Below are 19024 nucleotides of genomic sequence, written 5' to 3' on the forward strand. Positions count from 1 at the left end.
GGGGAGTCTTGACAGCCAGTGTTATTAGCTCATGCATGGCTCAGCAGATAGCTTGTGTGTCCTCTATACTTATTAGATTAATGCATTTGTTCAGCCCTCAAGCCTTGAAATGTTTACTGTTCCCTTGCAGGCACACTTACCAGTTCTTTAGAAAAGAAAAATATTTGAGCGCTTTAGAGTAAAAAGAATGCTGCTTTTGTGGTTAGCTTTTTGTAAACTTTAACTGCTCATTCTTCTCTCCTTCTGTTCTCTGTTTGGGACCATTATCAAAGAAAACTGCACAGGCTAAAATAGTTGCTCTGATTTTCTTGTGTTTTACCAGAATGGTGTTTACTGCTGTTTCATCTTCTATTTCAAAAGCTTGGAATCTATTGTATTTGTGTGAAACCAAGTATTATATGCTGCTTCCCCCAGCTTACACACCTGAAGGTATTTCTGTCTGGGGGGATTTTTCTCTAGAGCTGCTGCTCTTTATAGAATAAAAGCTATTCAACACTACAACAACTTACCAGTTAGCTGTTTGTGTTAAATAAACCAGCTTGTGCACATGATTAAGGACTCCTTGGTGGTGAACTGGATTTAAGTTTAATGCTTTCAAGATAGTGACCGAGAGACAGAAGAGAGTGTGATACCTTCACCAGACCTCAGGCTGCTGGCATAGTCAAGAAAACTCTGCTTTTTCTTTTATTTGTCTATGTATGTATGTATGTTACCTCAGGCTCTTTTCCTGCGTAATTTTTATTCCCTATGAGTAGCTTTAAAATAACTCCTTGCTGTGGCCTGTAGCTGTCCTGAATAGCTGCAGCCTGAATTCTACACTATTTTCAGTAATTTCACTTTTGCCTGTAAGAGCTCAGAGTAGGAAGAGCTACTGGCTGAAGTTTTACCAGTTTTACTCTGCTGCTGCTTCAGCCAACACTGTGAAATGAGGGAGATGATAGTGCTGCTGATCACATTTGGAGGAGTGTTTTAAAAGTTACATAGCCAGAGGTGAGTTTTAATGGGAAGTAAATTCAGTGCCATGTGATTATAGCATAGAAGACTTTGAGAAAAAGTAGTCTCATGGGAAACACTGTTGGGCTATCATAGGAACTTTAATTCTGCATTTCTTGGTCTCGTGATGAAGCCTACATTTGGACATCATTTTGGTGTTTCAAATGCATTGGTTGAGGGGGAGCATGGGGCAGCAGAACAGCTGTATGTGACCTCAGTGGTGGGGAATGAGGGATGTTGGATGACAAGGTGTTTGCCCAATCTGGAAAGGAGTAGAACAAAACTGTTTTTTTCTTTTTGGTATGTTGGAGATGAAGTAGTGGATGAGCATGGCAGTGGAGAAGTACTTGGGTCTGATAATAAAGGTAGCTTCCTTGCAGTAAGGATATGGAAGCACTGAAATAAAATTTTGAAGCTATGAAATCATTGGAGATTTTAAGAACAGTGGAGAGACAAATGATTTCTGAATAGTGTTTGTGTATTTGCTCCTATCTTTAGAGGAAGTAGTGAAGGAAGAGATGACCTCTGGTGATCACTTCTAACCAGATAATGTGATCCTGAGGGGTAAACAAGTAGCTATAGTTCAGACCATTAAAACACACCTGTTTGAAAGTTCTCCTGTCCTGTTCCTCTTTGGATTATGAGATCTGACACTGCTGGTACATAATGAATTGGTTGCAGACTATTAATTTGTTCTTGCATTCAGTGTTGTCCTAGTGAATGGAGAAGTATAAAATTTAAGTAATAAATAGTAATACACATGTAGAGCACAACAGTAATTTAAACGACCAGTAAAGATATTGAATGTATGAAGTCTTTCAAAATATTTCAAGCAAGGTACTCCTTTCTGTCAAGGTCTTTTCACTCATCTAGTGTTAACCAGCCAAAATCCTAGGTAGCTTTTAAGATAATTCAAGGTCAAATTCTGGTACAATTTTAACAGCTCAGCAAATTTTTGCCAGCAGGAGTCTTGCTAAAAAAATAATCTAATGAACTAGAAAGGAGGCTGTTTGTTGTCTATAATAAATTTTTAAGGACTACTTAAGGAGCAGAGAAGCTATTATCACTGCATATTTTTAAATTGGTTTAAGAGTAAAAGGTTAGGGATAAAGATATTAAAATGTATGATACTTAACCTGTCTTGAGAGAAATCAAATACTCTGGTGATCTCTGCATATCTTTACAGGAAGTCGTGTTGTATTTGGAGGAAAAGGAGATTGTTTCTTATTTTTATGCATTAATTATTTTACTTTGTTTGTGCTGGAGCACGTCTTCTATGAAGACAGGCTGACAGTTGGTGTTCTTCAGCCTGAAGCAGAGAAGGCTCCGGGGAGACCTTAGGGTGCCTTCCAGTACCTGAAGGGGCTACAGGAAAGCTGGGGAGGGACTTTTTGCAAGGTCATGGAGTGATGGAATGGGAGGGAATGGCTTTAAACTGAAAAAGGGGAGATTTAGGTTAGACGTTAGGAAGAAATTCTTTACTGTGTGGCTGATAAGACACTGGAACCAGTTGCCCAGGGAGATCGTTGATGCCCCATCCCTGGAAGTGTTCAAGGCCAGATTGGACGGGGCTTGGAACAACCTGGTCTGGTGGGAGGTGTCCTTGCCCATGGCAGTGGCATTGGGACTGGGTGATCTTTAAGGTCTCTTTGAACCCAAACCATTCTGTGATTCTGTATATCACAGTCTCCACTGCCTATCACACTGTGGCAGTGAATGCAGCATATGACAGTAGATTTTGCATTGGGGAGATTGTTTAGATTTTTGTAGCTATGAACTAGATTTTGCCCTTTTGAAATGAAGGGCTTTTTCTTTACAAAGCTACTTTCAAATATAAATGGTGAGATCTTTCTTTCAAATTTGTTCGTAACTGAGGTAAAATTCTTTATCCTTCTTTAGAATTTAGGTTCTTAGGTGCCACCTGGACTTTTAGAAAGCAATATTCTCCTGTAATTTGGATTAGAAAATTAAGCGCCTGTGACGTTTGTTACGCACAGTAGAACTGTCCTTGAGAACTGAAGTGGCTTTATGTAACTTTTATTTAAAATCTAAAGTTGTTATTAACTAAAATCAGTGGCTTGAACATTTTTAACCCAGGATGAATTGCTACATTTTAGATTAAAGCTCTCAGTGGCTTAATCTGGTTGCTGTAGCAGAAGAGCAAATTGAGCTGCACTTCAGAATCATGGTACCATTGCAATATAACTTAAACATTTACAAAATTATGCAGTTCTTTGGCTGTGATGGAAGATCCCATAATTTTAATGTTTTGTTTCTGATGGATTAAACAGACTTTCCCTTTGGGGAAGCAGAAGGGACCTAGGGGATACCTGGTGAAACAGACAGGGTGACATGCTTTATGTCAAACATGTGCCATCCAGGGTACCTGTTTCCTTACCCTTGGTGCCAAAGTGCTCTAACTGGCCTGAGAGCCTCTCTGAAGTGGTGTCTTCCTCATGTTTTCCTGATCACCTTAGGAAAGGGTTTTCCTAGCATGCTGATGTTCAGGTAGAAACAGTATTGACCCTTGAGGAGACTTTTGTGACCCTGTGCTCCACATCACTGTTTTCTCCTGAGAGAGTCATGAAAATCGTTGATGAAGAAGATGGATGGGGAGGAAGAACTGAGACTGCATGTCATCAGGATACCCAAATCAATCCTGCTGCCTTGCACTGTGTGCTCTGATCCAAGGCTGAAGGACTCCTGGACTTGTTTAGTCTTATGTTGCCAATGTCTACTGAGTGACTGGACCAGCTCTGAGAGTCTGATCTGGACAGTAGCAGAGCTATGAGTTTAATGTTGTTCAGACTGGCAGTGGTTCATTTTTGTTAAGGCAGACCATTATCTGTGCTGAAGGGACAAGTGCCACATACTGCAGTGTTTCCTGCAGCTTTTTTGGTCCATGAAGCCAAGCAGTTGATGGGATGTTTCACCAGAGCCTAGAGGGTAGCACCATAACACAGCTCCTATCTGACATGGTGCACTGGCAGATCTGGCTTGTTGCTCTGCAGAATGGTTGTGTTTAAAGGACTGTTGTCTGAAGAAACCCGTAAAGTACAGTGGTCTTCAGCTGGGAGCACAGAATACAACAGCAGTTTTACATAGCAATGATGCAAATATTTGGATAAGAGGGGTAAGTTGAGACTAATACCAGTATTGTGAACTGTGCTGTAATCTCGAAATGCTAGACAATAAGGCATGAAGGTGGGGAGGAGACACAGCACTGCTATAGTGTTTCTTTGCTTAACTGCTGCGAGCATGTCATGCCTGTCTGTGTCTGGACAGGTTTGCAGCATTAGTGGTGCATCTACAGGTGTTGGCCCAGTGTCCTTAAAGGAAAGCCTAAAGTAATTTCAAATACACTGGCCTCAGATGATCTTGCAAACTGTGATGAAATGAAGGAACATGAAAAAATTTCCTGTCACACCTGAATTCTATTTTGCTTTTGAAGTTTTCAGACTATCCTATATTCTCCCTCTAATGTGGATGTAAGTTGTTTGGAGTGATGGGAGGTATAGAAGGGCATCTATAGCTCCTCTGTTGCATGATGTCACTTGCCCATGAGTTGTGAGTTGACAGGCATAAAGGGAAGGGTAAAACAACTCTGTTAAAAGGCAGACACAGCCAGGCTGAAATGATACCTGGCTGTCAGGAAATAGCCAGCTCCTGAAGGATCTTGTGGGTGCTCTCTCTGCGCAGTTCAGGTTTCAGATGAGGAATGGTGACTTGTCACACACTGCTGGTAACTGCCTGGGCTGGCTGTCCTTTCCAGCAGATAGCAAGGTGTCAAATATGTGCCAAGGAAGGTGTACCTGTAAATTGTGGGAACAGCCTGTATGACAACTTCCATGCTCCTTTTCAGACTAAAGCTGTGGAGACTTCTGGCACAACTGCCTGTACTTTTGGTCTCTTTTTCCCCAGGCTAATTGTGTTGATTCAAGCTATGTACATAATATAGGGCTCGTTGTTCCAATGTCTGCGATGATTCATTTATTATCTCATCTTCAGAAGAGCTAGATTTGGCTGACTATAGCTTCTGTTTAGCTTTGTTGGCCAAAATCAAGGAATGTATTTAAGCAGCAGTGATTGGAACACTTGATTTGTTTTCCAGAAGACATCTGGTTAGCATTGTCAAATAAAACCGGATTTAAGTAGTTACTCATAAAGCCTCTATTATGTCTTGCTGCAAGACCCTCCAGACAGGTATGTGTTTAGCCTTTGTTTTCTCAGTGCATCTGCCAGATCACTGTTCAGATGAGCAATATTAGGGTCAGCCCTACTAGTTGATAATCCTGCTGAGAAGATTATAGACTTAAAATAATCTTACGTTTCATTAAAGAGCTGCAGAATAGGGGGTTACCACTTCATATTAACAATAGGTCTGGTTCAGTTTCAGAGACATGTCAAGATGTGAGCTCCCTACCAACTAGAAACCTTAATGAAGTAAAAGACCATTAATGCTCGGGGTAGACCATATGTTCCGGAAAGGTCTTTAAGCTGCAAAATAAAAAAGAAAAAGAAAATTATTTCTCATTATTTTAGTTTCAATAGTCCAGTTAGTACCAGAAGTTCTGCCCATATATCCTGCTCATTTTACTGTTCCTTCATTAATTCACAGCACACATGTTGACGATATTGGCCAAGTTGCATACTCCCAACTGCCCTTTCTAATCAGGATTTTAAAAAAGTGAGTATTCAAGTGGAACTTAAGCAGAATTTGACTGGGAGCCTACACCGCATGTGTTTGAAAATGGCTCTTGTGCTGCTTGGAAACTTTTAGATTCCCTATTTGAAGGTTTAGTTATATAGTGCAGTGCTGAGTGCAGAAAACCTTCAGGGTGATTATATGAAGATTGAGTGCATGATACACATGATAAGTGAAAGAATTCTAGTGTAAGGGTTAAAATAAGACAAAAAATTGTTTCAAAATAATACTAATAATACTGGGTTTTTTTGTTAACTAGATTCATGTGTTTTCTTAATGTTTTATGATGCAAGTCGGTATCAGTAGGAGGATTTAGCTGAAAGATTACTGAACCTCACCCCATTTCAGATCTGCATTTAGTGGAGAGAAGAAATGTGAACTGTTACTGTCTGGTTCAGCTGTTTCAGTGCTGAGTAAAACAACTTCCAACACAAGGAATATCAGACCTTCAGTTCTTTGCCTTTTTGCTTTTCTTTCTCCTTCCTCTCTTGGATTGGAGTGTTGTACATGCTTGTTCACAGCTTTTTAGATAGCTTTAAGTTTAATAGTTAAGTGTCCTAGGAGAAAATTAAAAAAAATAAAAACTCCATTCATGTTTTTATATTAGGTGTCTCCAGTTGTCTAAGAAATAAAAAGTATCCATAAAAAAGCTCGAGAAAAACCAGGGAGAATTATTTTAATGCCAGCATTGAACATGCAAAAGGAAGCAAATAAATAGTTAAGTTTAAGACATCTTGTCACCACTAAATGGAGCTGTATAACACACTTGCAGAAATTTAAATTAACTCAGTGGTGATAATAATTTTGAGCACACCCCAGTGACAGCCTGTTAACAAATATAATCTGTAATGGCTGTTGCATTTTGGTGCCATTAGAAAGGTTTTCTATATGGCTAAATCATGCAGATTACCTGGGGAATTAAAGGATGGATTACATGTATTTGTTTTTTAAAAGCTTCAAGAAATGAAAGAAAGGAATTATCAACATGTTTGCATTGACTTAACCCTGTTAAAGGTATTTGCTCATGACAGAGTTCCTTTTAGCTGGATCTTTCTTAAAGACTTGCATCTGATTTGGAGCCTTGAAAATAAACCTAACTGCATCCTTATTTTAATGTTGCACTTTCATGTCCCATCCTTGCTCTGCTACAAGCATGTGTACAGATGACTCCAAAAGCAGCTTGGAGAAGCTGGTCTGAAAGGGAGAGCTTCCCAGCCTGGCTAGGCCTCCTGTTACTCTGTGAGGAAACCCTTCCCAATGAGAGAGTGAGCACTTGCGTGTTGGAAGGAATAGACCTAACATAGATACATTTGTCTGCTTTCATAAGAAATCTTAGAAGTGCCCATTTAATGAACTTTCCCATCAGAGAGTCCAACAGCCTTCTGTTAGGGTTGCCTTCATGGCATTTTATGAGAAAATCTGTAATTAAAAGCTAGCTTGTGTGGCTGGGTTTGGCTGCTTATTCAAGAGAGGGAACACACAAAATAGTCTTAAAAAAGTCTGATAGACCTTTCTTGTTACTTATGAGATAAGAAGGCTTTGCAGTAAACTATTTAAGTTTTGCCCATGGGTTAAAAACTTGCCACTTCATACAGCACTTGGTTGGGGAAGAAGTGTGTTGGGTGCCAGTGTTCACTGTCTTCAGGCTTGTGTTACACAGGCTTGTCTTATAGACGTACACGTCTATATGTACTGACCAAAGTAAAGGTCTGGAAATAGTGGTATAAAATTGCATTTTGGGGGAAGAGAGGGGAATCATAGGGAAGGTAGCTGGATTGGCAAAGGCTGGGGCTAGCCAAAGCATCTAGGTCGAGCTGTTGAGCAGAAGTTTTTTTTCAGCTGGGCTGCCACAGTGCTACATCTGTTGAAATTCCTGGTCCATTAAAATGGGAGTCTGAACAAAACAGTGCACTGGATATATCACAGCTGAAGTTCATGAACTTGCTTTAGAGTCAGCATTGGTTACAGTTCAGTTGTTACACAAGTGCATCATTGCTGTGGCTTTACAACATATTTTAAAGCTTTTTTATAGAAGCACTCCCTGTGATAGTCAAGTTCTCCAGATGATACGGGGATTTATACATTTAAAGGAAATGGGATTTGATCCAAGCTGAATGAATTTTTGGGAGGAATATAAATTGGTAGAGGCAAGCTGTCTGCCTCATATTTAGATCCAGGGATAAAAATAGATGCTGCATTGGAATTAAATTGAGCTGCTTTTTTTAAAAGTCGTACTTAGCATGAGATATTTATCAAAAACAAAATTGCCTTTGTATAGCTCTGCTTTTGTACAGCCTGTTTCATCCACACAGAGAAATCTGTGCATTCTTATCCTCAGTTTACAAATGAGGGACTCTTAAAGAGGCACAGTGAAAGGCAGGGATTTTGGTTAGCTTTACTAACCAAAGAGACCTTTGAACTAGGGCGTCTGTTTTAATTACAGTCCCGGGTGTAATCATACTCAACAAGCTTGTTATCTTGAAAAGTTACCTCCCTGAAATGTTGTGGTTAACTGCATAGTCCAGAGTTACCCTGGTCTTATCCATGTCTTACTACAGTGTGGCAAGCAGGCAAGCACCCTTGAAGAGGTCCCACTTAGATAGGTGTGCTCAGAGCATGTCTGGATACACACTGGTGTGACCAGTCCCACACGAAACCTACCTGTGGTTGTTACATTTCAGGTGGTGGCAACCTTTTTACCTAGTGTTCAGAGCATACTGTTAGGAAGCTGGAGATTTAGCATGTGCTCACCCCATCCTTAAAAACATTTAAATTTGTATCTACTTGAAAAATGCGTTCTTAACTTGCAGCACTTTATTTTAAGCAACTGTTGGATAAAAAGCACATAATTCTCAGGAGCGAGGATGTTACATACTGTCCTTCATGAGGGGGATGCCTCCAGCATTGGTCGTTACTTATGGTGAGGATGAGAATTAAGACTCTTCAGGTTCTTCCTTAATTGGTTTTATCCTGAGGTGTCTCACCATATACCCATGTGCTGCAGGCAGAGTTTAGATACCTGCTTGGACTCTGCATATAGAAGGCACATACATGAAGTTTAGATTGTGGCGTATCTGTCTGTAGATGTAAGTTCTTGACTGGATCTATCCTGAAGTGATTTTCTCAGAGGCAGCAGTGCCAGGTGGGGAATCCAGGTCTTCTGACACCCACGCCTGTCACCAACCCACAAGGTCTTAGTTGTCTCAGCTCAACTGGAAAAACAAATTCAAAGTATGCATTTAGTAAATTAAAATTATATGCAGTTATTTTTCAGCTTTGAAACAGAAAGTTCTTCTAAAACGAAGAGCAGTCATACAGTATATATTGTCATAAAGTACAATGTGGCCTCTCAAGTAATGAATGATTTTTTTTAAGTTTGCTTGTACGAGACAAATGTATATTGTATTGCAGTCTATCTGGCTATAGGTGAAATTTTGAAAAGCTACCTTGTAGTTACGACTTTGGAAAGAAAGTGGTTTGTGGGTATTTACAGAAAAAGGGCTTGTCTACAATGTTTAAAGATTAAAAAAAATAATAATAAAAAAATTCTGACCTCAGGGAGTAGAGCAGTTTTCCAGTGATATGTGCAGTGAATGGATAAATGTGTTTTAAGATACAGGTCAGCAGATTTCTTTCTCTAGTTGACAGTTTAGCTGACTCTTGCAGTTAATACCCTCTCTCTAGTACAAAAAAAAATAAAAAAAAAAAATCCTGCTCTACAAAATACAAGTTACAACATGAAAAACTCTGCCAAGAAGACACCCTGTTTTTATCTGGGATAATTTTTCAGGCAAGCAGATGCAGCTGTCAGCTTGTCACTTGTCCCTTCTTGCTGTCAAGAAGACAACAGGGTGTGGTGCAAAGGCAAGCGAAGCCTGTGCTGCTCTTTCCCTGCAGCTTTGCTGGGTTGGTAGCACCTCTGCTCCTCTGGAAAGCTGCTCTGGTCCAACTGGGGTTTTCTTCTTGGGTTTTAGCAGTTGATCTCAAGTTCTATATGCTGTTCTTAGTTATAAGCCAAATTACGGTGTTTCTGGGGCATTATCTTTCTGTCTTACATTGCTTGACCCATCCCGCAGGATGGCTAGTTATTCTGAGCAAGTCAAAGCTTTTAGATGTTTGAATAACCTTGACTCCAAGTTCCTAAGCTTCTACTTTTGAATATCAAGGTACTTTAATTCTTTAACCAGTGTCTTTACTGGTTACTAATAAATACTTACAAACACAGAAAAGTGGATTGTTTTTATATTAAACTCTTTAATACAGCATTGTGGGAGTGTGTCTTGAGTGTGTATGTGTGGATGTAAACAGCCACAGAGCTTAAGGCCTGATCCTGCAGTGGTCATGTGAGCTGTGTTTACTTATACAAGTAATCTGATTAGGTCTAATTTAGTGAGTGATGGCTGCATGTTCAGGCCTGAGGTGTGGAGGACTGGTCCAGGATAGTGGCAGAAAGCTGTGACTCTGCAGTGTTACTGGGGCAGGATCCTAGGGACAAATCCCAGGCTCTAATGGGGTCCAGCCCTGAAAATAAGCATCTGGAGCCTTTTTCCTCACATCAAGTCAATACCAGGCACCCCAATTGGCAGGGAAATAGCAGTTTTATGAAAAAAAAACATGAAAAATGGCATCTAGTCTTTCACAGTTCCTTTAGGATTAAAAAAAAATATAAAAATATATAGAAAACTTCTGAAAACTACTCCAAATCCATCTCACACTCTGCCCTAGCTTTTGGTCCTGCTTTGGCAGGGGGGTTGGACTGTATGATCTTTGGAGGTCCCTTCCAACCCCTAGCATTCTGTGATTTTACTTCATAGAAACTTTCAAGATACTGCAAATAGTCTTATTGGTTAGGAAGCTTGGCATGCACAAAATGTTATCAAAGTCAGTTAAAGGAGAGGAAAGGAGCAGTGCATCCAGTCCCTTCCCAGCAAACCTGGCCGTCCTTCCGTCACCGAGCAGTGCAGTTTGTAGGGTCTGGATAAGCAGACAAGGTGAACGTTAATCCTGGTGTTCCACTGTAATACCATGTCAGCTGAATTACTGAGGTATCAGTGTTGTGCCTTCTGTTCACTCTGGTGATTTGTGGCTCGAATTATCACATAAGAGCATAGTTTTGAGCTGATGGGAAAGCAGTAAATCACATCTGCGTACTAGACTTGCTCCTGGGTGTTACCAGCTTGGGGTCAAATGCAATTTCTTATGACTTTCTTGTATAAACTGGAGAGGCGATCTGGGCTGAGAGGCCTTGGAGGTATTTGTGTACATTTGGCCTGACTACCTTTTGCAGGGGTCATGAGGTTTTTACATGTAGAGGTCAAGTTATTCACAGCAGTGCTGTATTAGGTGCTTGTGGCTTGGAATTCTGGTGCAGAATTGCACTTGGCTCAGTTGAGCCCTTGCTGTCACTGGTGCTTGCTGGTACCTGCGTGTTCCCCCGCTTATTTAGTTTGAGGGAAGAGAGCAGAGAAGGGTGATATACTCACCTGCTGTTCATGAGAAGCACATCCTCAGCACCCTTCTGCCTGGTGTCAGGATTTACCAAACCCTCCAGTAACGAAATGGTGAGCAAATGTACAAGTGGTTGGTTATATGGCAGAGACTCAGACATAATGGTATTGCGCACTGACAGCTTTAATGTATTTTCTTCTGTCATGCATCTTCTGAGCATTGTATCTACCCTGTTCTAGTAACTGTGAAAATTAGGGGAAAGAGGTCCTTTAAAAGGTTTTTGACCATGTTTCCCACACACTTCTTTCATGCTTCATGAAAACCACCCTGTGAACGGCAAAACTCAACCTTGGGCAAAGTTTCCTTCTCTAGGAAAGGTTTGTCTTGTACCACAGAAGTAGGGATAAATTATAATAATCTGACTACAGTAATTTTTAAGCAACATTTCCAATACAGAGGACATTTTGACATTTAACATATCACTAGTATAGAAGGAGAAGGACAAGAACTAATCTAGGGTTTTACGTAGCAAGAAAAGCACTTGCAGGAGTGCAGAAAATGGTGAGCAGCACCCCTGTGTGCTCAGCCCTAGAAAGTCAAGGGATGAAGGAGAGGTAGTTCCAGCATTCATGCCATGGCACCACCCAGTGCAGGCACCAATCACAATTGCCAAGGCAGTGGCTCTTTGCTGGTCCTCCTGGGCAAAGGCAAATGGTCAGTGTTTGTGTAAACAAAACTGGTTAATCTGGGGCACAGTAATATTATTGCACAGTTCAGATCAGATACATGCGAGATTATGACTTGGAGCTCACTCTGCTCAACTCACATTAGCAGCAGGCGTGTTCTCAGGAATGGGGCTTTATGTCCTGCCTGATGCAGTCTCCTGGGGTTTGCCCTGGCAGTTTTTAGGCAGAACTATGGAAAGGCTGTGCACTTTTTTGTGTATTGAATAATGTGGGTAGTGGTATCTCAGCTCTTGGGTCCAACCAAGAGTATGTATGTCTCTGACTCAGCTAGAACTAACATATTGTCACATTCTTCAAACCAAAGATTATTAATACCTGAAACTGGCTGTATCTATCTGCTACCTACCCAGCTTTCAGCTGCTGAAATAACCTAACTGGAATAATGTTTTCACTATCTTTTTGTATAGTGTTCCTGTCTGTTAGGGATTGTGGGAATAGAACAAGTTATCTATTGCTCCTCTGGGAAAAAAGGAAACATGTCTGGAGTCTTTCCTAGAGCAAGTATTTCTAGCTTCTTCCTGGGTATATTATACATACATTAAAAAAAAATCTGAAAAATACAAACCTGATTGCTTATAGAAGACTATGTGCGCTTTTAATAGGAGTGATGAGATGGGGGAGTGCCCCCAGCTGGAACAGATTTTAAACAACAGTTGCCACAATCAGTCTAACAGTGACAGTAGCTTCAGTTAGATGCTATGATTGACCTTGTGCTGCCCTTGCAGCCTGTTGCAATATGAATTCAAAGAGACCTGTCTAAAACCTTGGCTGAGATTTGTTGGTCTCAGGTGCTGTCCATAGTGTGCGTTTCCTGCTGTGCTATGAAATATACTTTGACAGTGAATAAATAGAGTACCTGTTTTTGGGGACAGATCACCTTTTTGTTGGTGTGGTTCAGCTGGTGGTTTGTAGCAGTTCTTTTGGCTTCTTGTGGACAAGTGGAGGTTGTGAGCTTGACAAACTACCAGTCTTTTATTGTCTGTCTTCTTGAACTTACAGTGGACTTGAGACCTTCAGTGTTGGTTTCCTTGGACTTTTGGAGTCCTTCTGTGCTTCATGAAGTACGTTATTCATCATCTTCACCACCTTGGTTAGGATAATAAATTAGGTGAAGCAGTTAATATCAGAGGGTGCATCTATCATGCTCCATCAGAGCCTGTCACCCTTGGGGCATGCCATGACGCCTGGTGTTGCAGAGTAATAGCAGTGGCCAGCCAGGATGCTGGGCCTTATCCCAAGAACAGGAGGAAAAATAAACCTCATTAGGTTGTCTTCATGTTTATTGTGATTAGCGACTGATCTGATGGTAAAACTTGCAATGTCTAAGGAGACAGCTTAGTGTGTTAACCCACACTACAAGCTGACACAAGTCTTTGGGCTGCCTTGTTCTGCTGCAGCCTGCTTGTCCCTGTTGATCTGTAGCTTAAACCAGCAAGCAACCCATCAGGGTGCTCACGTTTGTCAGTGTTATGTGCTGGATCCAGTGCCAGGTTTGGAAGGGTGGGGTGGGAATTTCTTTGACTGTGGTTGCTGGCAGTAATTTTTCACCCCCCTCGTGAAGCGCAGCTGTTTGCCAGATGCGTGCGGTGTCGGCATGCTTATCTGTGGAAAACTGGTAAACAGGATTACCCACCTTCTGGTTCTGAGATGTGGCAATTGTTTGTGATCTCAGAACCCACCACCACTGCCCTAGGTCCTTGAACTGAGACACAAGTGGCAGGTTCATGCCATGTTGCCCATTTTGATCCCATAGAGAAGCACAGGATAGGCCAGGAGGTACATCTGGCTCTGGTGGTGGTGGTTGGTGTCAAACTGTGAGCTTGCCTTCTCGATGTGCATGTGCACATACGGGGGAGTCTGCACTGATTAATCGTCATAGCACTGTGGATGCACTGGGTCAGTTGACCCATCAGCACAGAGTCCTCCAGACCTCAATCTCAGAAGCATCTGAGTATAACAGAGCAAATGTATGCTAGGCAAATATCATTTGCTAGGCAAAAGCCTCTCTAAAACCTTGCCCTCAATATAAACATAGCATGTTTTCTATTTTAAGGAGTATTAAAAAGATCAAGATAGGGGAGACATGATATAATCGCAGAAAGTCTTTCTCCAGCAAGTGGTAAAAAAAGCACTTTGTGTCATGATAAAGCCTGTGTATTGTGCAGAAATTTCAGTTCCTTAGAAATGCACCAAATACTTAATTTTCTTTTTGCTTTCCTCTTTTTCAACAGATTCAGGTATCTGTCTCTGGAAACATAAAGCTAACAGTTTGACTGAGCTGATGGGTTTCATTACCGTATCTTGAACATTTAATTCTTCCTTATGCTCTGTCGTCTGTTATTCTTTAGCACAATCACACTGAATATCAATTAGGAGGCGGGAAGATTGTAGAAAACATGGGTGAGGGGTTTGAGATGCTGACTGTGATTTTGGTCGTTTTGAGTGAGGGGTGCACGTTTGCTCTGAATACTCCCTGAACTGTGAAAACTCTTCAATATTAAACTGCACGTGTTCTGCAGTGACGTGAAATTTTGAGATCCCTGTGATTTGCATTCCTTTCTTCAAAATCACAGTAAATGCTCTCTTCCATGGGCAGGAGGACAAGACAAGTGGTCAGTGCCAAAGTTGTTTAGCAGATGGTGCTTGAGTAGTGAGCAACATCATCATTTCAAGTGTAAGGCACATAATGGATGTCTACCGGTCTGGCAAATGAGACCCCCAGTGTTACGTTCTTCCATCTCCCATCCTGCAAGATGCTGCCATCTGTCAAGACACAGAGCCAGACCTCAAATAAATACATAAATCCATTTCTCCTTTCCTTCCAAAACTCTTGCCATCTCTGGGTTAAATAGGAGCCATGTGTATATACTCTTATGTGTGGGCATATGTATATACTACATGTGAGGAAGGTGAAAATATAGATACAACTGTAAGAAAGATATCAGACAATGCTAATGCATGGTAAAGAGTTTCAGGAAAATACTGTGTACTTCTGTAAGTGCAGTATACACCAAGTATAAACTGTCCTGGCTGTTTGTCCTTCAATAATGTCCTCTTTCTCTGTTTTTGGGCAGAGTGTGACAAGCTGCGGCGGGATGGCTACCGAAGCTCCCAGTACTACTCTCAGGGCCCCACTTTCTCCTCGTCCTCCGGTGCAATCTGTGGAAGTTACCAGGATGATTATGAAGAAATTGAACAAAAGGTAATGGTGGGGGACAAAGTGTTGGAAAGAATACATGCTTGATGTGGTTTAATTGTCTGCTATAATATTGTTCCAATAAGGTAGGATTTTTAAAGGATCATAAAGATGCTAATTCCTTTGAATTACGGCAAACTAGATCGTCTGAGTTCTGTAGCATTCTACCCATGCATTTATATAAAGTTCCCTGGCAAAATAAAGGTATGAAAGCCAGAAGGAGTTTGATAATGTTCTAGAGGGAAGAACCCAGCAACTGTAGCTGTTTTGAATCTGTTGAGTGTTTACATTCAAGTAGCAGGAAGAGCTATTAACCAGCCATCATTGTACTGCGCTGTAACAGCAACATGTGCACGCTTTGAATTGCTAATTCAGGTAGTGAGGCAGTTTCATTAGGTAGAGGCTTTGTCCTGATGTATCACAGCTGCTTGCTAAAGGCATCCAGAAGAATGTAAGATTCCCCACCAAGTTGTGTTTATCAGCTCTCTTTCAGGTTGCTTCATGGTTTTCATGTTTATCTGCCCACATCTCAAATCCATGTATGCTTAGTTTACAATCTAGAAATTAAAGAAAGAGAGGAAGAGAAGGGCAGTTGAGCAAAAATCCTGTTAGTTGTCAAGACATATTGTTATATATACATCAATTTATATAGGCTTCAATTACAGAACTAGTATGTTGCATTAGTGTTCTAAAGAAGAAATTTTGCTGCTCTGTCATTACCTTACCCAGTTATGCCTGTGGGCTCTGAAAGAGAAGCTGGCTTTGGTGCTCCAGGAAAGGACAGTACTGCTGGGGTTGACAGCAAGATGCAGTGGAGCCTTGCTGTCCAAACCTGAAGTGCTGGAGCTCCCAGGATTTTCAGGATAGATAATTCTACAATTCTTTTCCACAAACTATTGCTCAGAGAGTGGGACGATATCTGTTATTGTAATGCAGTTTAAGTTCTTTGGATTGTTATTAAACCATATATGCCTCTGTAGCATGGACCAGATGACTCTGTTTCTGTACAAAGTGTGCAAGTTCTGACAACTCACTTTAAAAGGTACAGTTTTTTCAGTTCTATCCTCCATGGTTTTTAATCACATAATTAAAGGTGGTGTGGAATATGAGCAGTCTCTGATCCAGGTGGTGATTGCATTATATCTTTGTACTGGCAGGGAATGTTAGAGCATCTTGTTTAGCTATGTGTGGTATGTACTGGCAGTGAGCAGAGAATATAAAGCCCATTCATACTGTGGAATGTGTCATAGTGATAATTTGCAAAACCTTGCTGAAATCCGTGGAATTATGATTTCCACCAGGGAAAGTATTAACACATTGTTTTGCTGCTTGTAATGTACTGCATATATATGCATGTGTTATCATCTGGTCCTAGCCAATGCTGTGCAGTCTATGACCATCTGCCCATGTAAAACTAATGCAAAATTTAAAAAATACAAATACACTTCTTTTAACAATTTGAATGACAGCATATAAGAATAGAGTGAGGCCTCCTAGGGACTAAGACCTGTCATCCTAATCTTGGCTAATGTTTTTTTTGTGTGTTAACCTAATGTGTCACTAATGATTTCTAAGCAGTCTAAAAAAAAAATAATGCAACTAAATTATGTTTCAAGGATAGCATAGCACTTCCATTTCAAATTGGAAGACTTTCCTTTAAATATTTCTAGCTGAAGGGATGATTCAGAGCTGTGGAGAAAGATAGTTGCCAAGTTCACAGTCTCAGATGTTACTGATTGTCTCAGAACTTTAACCCCACCACTCTTAAGGCAGAAAGGCATTAATGCCTTGTAAAAAGGTAGCATGAGATTCTCCCTTCATATTGTACAATGGAGTGTTCAGTGGTGTCCTCTGGCCAATACCTTTTTTAATTGGCTTTTTTTTTAATGGCTTACTCTTTCTAAAAATGAATGCTTACCACAACAGATCTCTGAACTTAAATTATAATCTTACTGGTAAAGTGCCAAATAATTCTAATCAGTCTTATGCCTTGGGCAAGTTGTATTTCAGCTGTCAGAAGAGTTCTTCAGTGACAGCGTGGAACTGGGGTCACCAAAATCCCATGATTCAAAATGTGAGCTCCTCAACATTAGATGAAAGTTTTGTAGCTTTGTTGACTGTTTAAAGCAGAAAAGCCAGCATTTAAATTCTGTACATGCAGTACTTCAATAGTTGAAAGGTGAGAACAGCAGAATAATGATGAATGGATTAATAGCTTTTTACTGTTTGAAAATTTGCTTATAAGTTGACATAATTACCGACTTGCAGAAAAGGTATGTTTTGCTACATGGTGATTTCACAAAGAAAAACGTTTTTCCCTACTCTTTTTTATCTGCTTTTAAAAAAAAAATGTACTCTGCTTGTCTGTATTTGGTGGAGATGTAATATGGAACCATAGCTAGCTGATATGAGAGAAGACCTCGATCCACAAACATTCTCAGGAGGTGGGTGTTTGTCACCAGAGTGTAATACTCATGCCATAAAGCATGTGGTTCAGTGTGAGTCTTAGTCTAAGATAAGCAGAACTTTTGCTGTTCCAAAGGCAAACTGCTAGAGATAAGCAGGCAAGATAGCCCAACTCAAAAACAAGCAAACAAAATTAAAAAACAGAGAGCTGAAGTAATCTTAGGGGTAGTTGATATAAAATGAAGTTCTTGGAACTACCCTTTTACTCCTAATGTTGATTCTTACAAATTACATTATTGAAGCACAGGCTTCGCTGCAGTACTGACCCTAATTGAGTTTGTTGGAGATTAAATTGCTTCATCTGGATTTTACATCTCAGTACAAGTGTCCTTCTTTCTCATCTCTTACTTGGCCATTGTTGGTGATGAGACTTGGGAGCCATTCCTGTTCTTCAGTATTGCTTTATTTACCCAGTGTACAGATAGATATTGTTATATAGATGTATTTACCACTTTCAGGTTCTGGTTCCCTTTATGTTCTGAAATGTGTACATTTTGTATTTTAAATATGTTTGTCTTTTATATGTGTTTTTTTCTTATTCTTTTTTCTTTCCCTTTTTATCACTCATTCTCTTTGTTTCTTTTTGTCCCACTCAACAGTCTAGTCTGTTAGACTGCATCTCTCAGTCTTGCATTAGCGCCTGCTGTAACTTGGTTCCCTGGAGCAAAAAGGTACCTTTCCCACAAGTGGGACCATCCAGCTGCCATACCTGCAGCTTGATGTTACTTGTAGCACGTAGCATATATGTAGTCTTACACTGCTCTTAGCCTTCAGCTGTTACCTGCTTTTTTTTGCTGTTTAAAAGTAAAAAAGCAACCCAGCTGCTCAACAGAAGAATGTCATTCCAGGTTTGTTTCCTTTATTGTCTCCTCATTACTCCTTTTTTGTCTGCAGTCCAGTATCCTCTATTCACTTGTGTCAGTGATTTTTTCATTCCTTTTTGTCTCCTTTAACATTAACATTTGCCTCCTTTGAAACCCCTCGTCCAGTGAGCATTGTGTTTTATTTAATTGGCTGCTTCATTGGTTTTCAGTTAGCCAAGGAATAACCTTGTTAATTTGGAGTAAGGTATTTTTAAAAAATTATTAGTATGAGCTGTAGAGAGTAATTGCTCCCAGGTATGCAGTGTATCATGTCTTTATTCCATCTATGAAAATATGTGTATGCCAAAAGCTCATGGTATTTTTCTCCAGGTCCTGTCATTTGACTTATGAACTTTGCCTTGATACAGTCAATTAAGTTTTGGGTGAAAACACATTTCTTTTGCTTATATATATGGGGGGGAAAGTGTATGTTTGCCACTGTACTAAGCCAAACTGTTAGTTGTCTTTTCAGTACCTCCAAGAGACTGTTAAGTAGCTTAAGTGAAAACAAATGCATTAACTATGTTGGGTTGAGGGACTTGAGGAGGTCTAATCCAAAATTTTATTTAGCGTTAAGAAGGACTGAAGAGGTTGGACAGTCCAGTTT

The 19024-nt window shown here is 40.3% G+C and overlaps 1 protein-coding gene across 6 annotated transcripts in view; it reads left to right on the forward strand.

Moving 5' to 3' along the window:
* NHSL1 (NHS like 1) overlaps positions 1 to 19024 on the forward strand; it is a 176964-nt gene that overhangs the window by 129327 nt on the left and 28613 nt on the right. For all 6 annotated transcript variants that reach the window (XM_051615865.1, XM_051615866.1, XM_051615867.1 and 3 more), the window contains exon 3: positions 14967 to 15094. In XM_051615865.1, the coding sequence (XP_051471825.1) occupies positions 14967 to 15094 (128 nt within the window). The remainder of the gene's footprint in view (positions 1 to 14966; positions 15095 to 19024) is intronic.

Source organism: Apus apus, chromosome 3, assembly GCF_020740795.1.
Source record: "Apus apus isolate bApuApu2 chromosome 3, bApuApu2.pri.cur, whole genome shotgun sequence".
In the NCBI taxonomy this organism is placed as follows: Eukaryota; Metazoa; Chordata; class Aves; order Apodiformes; family Apodidae; genus Apus; species Apus apus.